General features: G+C 49.7%; 1 protein-coding gene across 1 annotated transcript in view; it reads left to right on the top strand.

Moving 5' to 3' along the window:
* The window catches only part of PRKD2 (protein kinase D2), a 38,764-nt gene that overhangs the window by 5,747 nt on the left and 31,653 nt on the right, over window positions 1–1,364 (top strand). The window contains exon 3 of the mRNA XM_005857853.2: window positions 1,207–1,338. Coding sequence (XP_005857915.2) covers window positions 1,299–1,338 — 40 coding nt within the window. The 5' untranslated portion in view covers window positions 1,207–1,298. The remainder of the gene's footprint in view (window positions 1–1,206; window positions 1,339–1,364) is intronic.

Below are 1,364 nucleotides of genomic sequence, written 5' to 3'. Positions count from 1 at the left end.
ATTATTTTCATTGCTACTTCATAATTGCTACTGTTATGAATCATAATGTAAATATCTGATATGCAGGATGGTCTTAGGCGACCCCTGTGAAAGGGTCGTTTGACCGCCAAAGGGGTCGAGACCCACAGGTTGTGAACCGCTGGCTTAGACCATTTTAGAGATGAAAAAACTGAGGTGCACAGGTGTTTGTCTTTTCCTCTTGATAATCAGGCTCTACCCCAGACCAAGTAGATCAGAAACTCTGAGGGTGGGGCCCAGGCATCTGTATTTTTTAAAATTTTTTTAATTGTGGTGAAATATGCATAAAGTAAAATGCACCATCATAACAATTTTTAAGTTTTTTTGTTGTTGTTTTTGTTAATCCTCATGCTAGGACACTTTTCCATTGATTTTTAGAGAGTGGGAGGGAGGGGGAGAGACTGAGAGAGAGAAACATCGATGTGAGAGAGACACGTGGATTGATTGCCTCCTGCATGTGGCCCCCGAGGGTGCCTTGGATCAGCCTGCAAACCGAGGTATGTGCCCTTGACCAGAATCAAACCGGGACCCTTCAGTCCGCAGGCCAACACTCTATCCACTGAGCCCAACTGGCCAGGGCCATAACTATTTTTAAGTCTACCTTTCAGTAGTGTTAATTACATTCACATTGTTGTGCAACCAATCTCCAGAACTGTTTTCATCTTGCAAAACTGGAACTCTATACCTATTCACCAACTCCCCCTCCCCCTTCTCCCAGTCCCTGTCATAAGCACATAGCTGCTTTGCCCAGTGGTGGAGCTGGGATATGAATCCAGGTAGAATATAATATGTGAGCAAATGAATGAAGGAAGGAACAATTAAACCTTGCAGCTGGGCCCAACCGGCGTGGCTCAGTGGTTGAGCGTCGACCAATGAACCAGGAGGTCACGACCAGGAGGTCACGGAGATTCCCGGTCACATGGCACAAGCCCGGGTTGCGGGTTCGATCTCTAGTGGGGGGGCATGCTGGAGGCAGACGATCACTGATTTCCTCTCATCATTGATGTTTCTATCTCTCTCTCCCTCTTTCTTCTTCTCTGCAATCAATAAAAAGATATTTTGAAAAAATCCTAGAAACAAAAAAACCCTTGTATTGTCAGGGAGGATTGTAAGCAGCCCGGGAATGCGGGGGCTGACATGGCCTCCGCTGGCCCCGGCTCAACCACCCGCCCTCCCTGCTGCCCGCAGCTTCGGCCACCTTCGAGGACTTCCAGATCCGCCCGCACGCACTCACGGTGCACTCCTACCGGGCGCCCGCCTTCTGCGACCACTGCGGGGAGATGCTCTTCGGGCTGGTGCGGCAGGGCCTCAAGTGTGATGGTGAGAGGTGGGGACAGGGGGCGGGG

Source organism: Myotis brandtii, unplaced genomic scaffold, assembly GCF_000412655.1.
Source record: "Myotis brandtii unplaced genomic scaffold, ASM41265v1 scaffold114, whole genome shotgun sequence".
NCBI classification, from domain to species: Eukaryota; Metazoa; Chordata; class Mammalia; order Chiroptera; family Vespertilionidae; genus Myotis; species Myotis brandtii.
Note: the sequence above shows the minus strand (reverse complement) of the source record. Positions and strands in the feature narration are given on the sequence as shown.